This window comes from Sinocyclocheilus grahami, unplaced genomic scaffold (genome assembly GCF_001515645.1).
Source record: "Sinocyclocheilus grahami isolate Dianchi unplaced genomic scaffold, SAMN03320097.WGS_v1.1 scaffold7309.1, whole genome shotgun sequence".
NCBI classification, from domain to species: domain Eukaryota; kingdom Metazoa; phylum Chordata; class Actinopteri; order Cypriniformes; family Cyprinidae; genus Sinocyclocheilus; species Sinocyclocheilus grahami.
The window spans coordinates 1-1,224 of NW_015511401.1; the positions used below are offsets into that span (position 1 = coordinate 1).

Below are 1,224 nucleotides of genomic sequence, written 5' to 3' on the forward strand. Positions count from 1 at the left end.
CAAGGTTCTGCTGAGCTGCGGTCAGGCCTTCAGCTGTGTGTCTCCAGGCTGGTTCAGAATCATCTTCACTGATCGACTGCACAAACTGCAGCTAGGTCTGTCGATCACTCTCATTCACATTTCAGTTCCTGTCTTCTTGTAGTGTCTCCTATGCAGTCTGGGGATGTGATTGGCATTTATTCCTTTCACATCCTTGTTTTCCAGGTGTGCAGAGGATTAAAAATGCATTAGAAGAACTTCAGGGCTCTTCAGTGCTTGAGACAAAGAGGACAACAAGTGACGAACAGGATGACAGCCGTGGGACCGTGAGGAGGGAAGACACTAAGACAATGGATGAGTGCAAAGAGCAGACACACAAGACCTCAAGCGTTCAAACCAAACTTGACACAGTGTGCATTAAGACAGAGCCCGTCTCACTGGCTGATGAAAACGTTACAATTCTTAATGGCCAATCTGACATGCGCTCAGAGAGTCTGGACTCTTTGATTGGTACTCTGCGACAGCAGATCCACGTGTCTGATTGGCTGGAGAAGCACAAGCCAGAGTTGGCTGCTGGACAGGACCCAACACAATTGGATGTTTTCACAGACCTGCTCGATAAAGCCAGGAAATAGAGTAACAGTTGGTAGAAACAAGTTTGTGCAACGCAACTGTCAATACAAATACTTTTTTTAATGAATGATACTTTCACCTCATGTACAGTTTAGAGGCAAAGTCTGTAATTGCAGAAACAGCACAACGGCGATCCTTGTAATTAGAGAATGAAACAATTATGGAGAGTCACCACAGCAGTATATGAAAATGTTGTTATTGTTGGATGTTTTTATACTTTAATTATTACCCTGGCTGTCACAGTAATTGGAGACTGCCCCTTTAATTGCACTCATATCAAATTCTAAGCATCCAATCTATTGTCTTTGAGTTGTTTTAAAGGGGTCTTATTGTGAGGAATCAATTTCTTTTAAAATTAGAATTTTGTATAATGGAAATATATTGATATATTTTAGGATTTTTGTCCTATTTTGTTCTCAAAATTTGTTTTTAAATTAGACTTTTCTGTAAAAAAACAAAAACAAAAAAACCTTGAACCAAGATTAATTTACTTAAACAGCACTTCACAATGTATCTTTAATACAAGTGTATTTTATTTGATAGTGCAGCAAGACAAAATGCTATTCAAGAATTCCAGATAGTCTATGACAAGTCTTCATATCTTGTGAAGTG

General features: G+C 39.2%; 1 protein-coding gene across 1 annotated transcript; it reads left to right on the plus strand.

Annotated features, from left to right (window-relative positions):
• Positions 1–8: 8 nt before the first annotated feature.
• On the plus strand, positions 9–1,183 carry LOC107577808 (1-aminocyclopropane-1-carboxylate synthase-like protein 1). Its single transcript, XM_016263840.1, has 2 exons — positions 9–95; positions 205–1,183. The coding sequence occupies exon 2, from the start codon at positions 330–332 to the stop codon at positions 612–614; it is 285 nt and encodes a 94-aa protein (XP_016119326.1). The 5' UTR covers positions 9–95; positions 205–329; the 3' UTR covers positions 615–1,183.
• Positions 1,184–1,224: the final 41 nt, after the last annotated feature.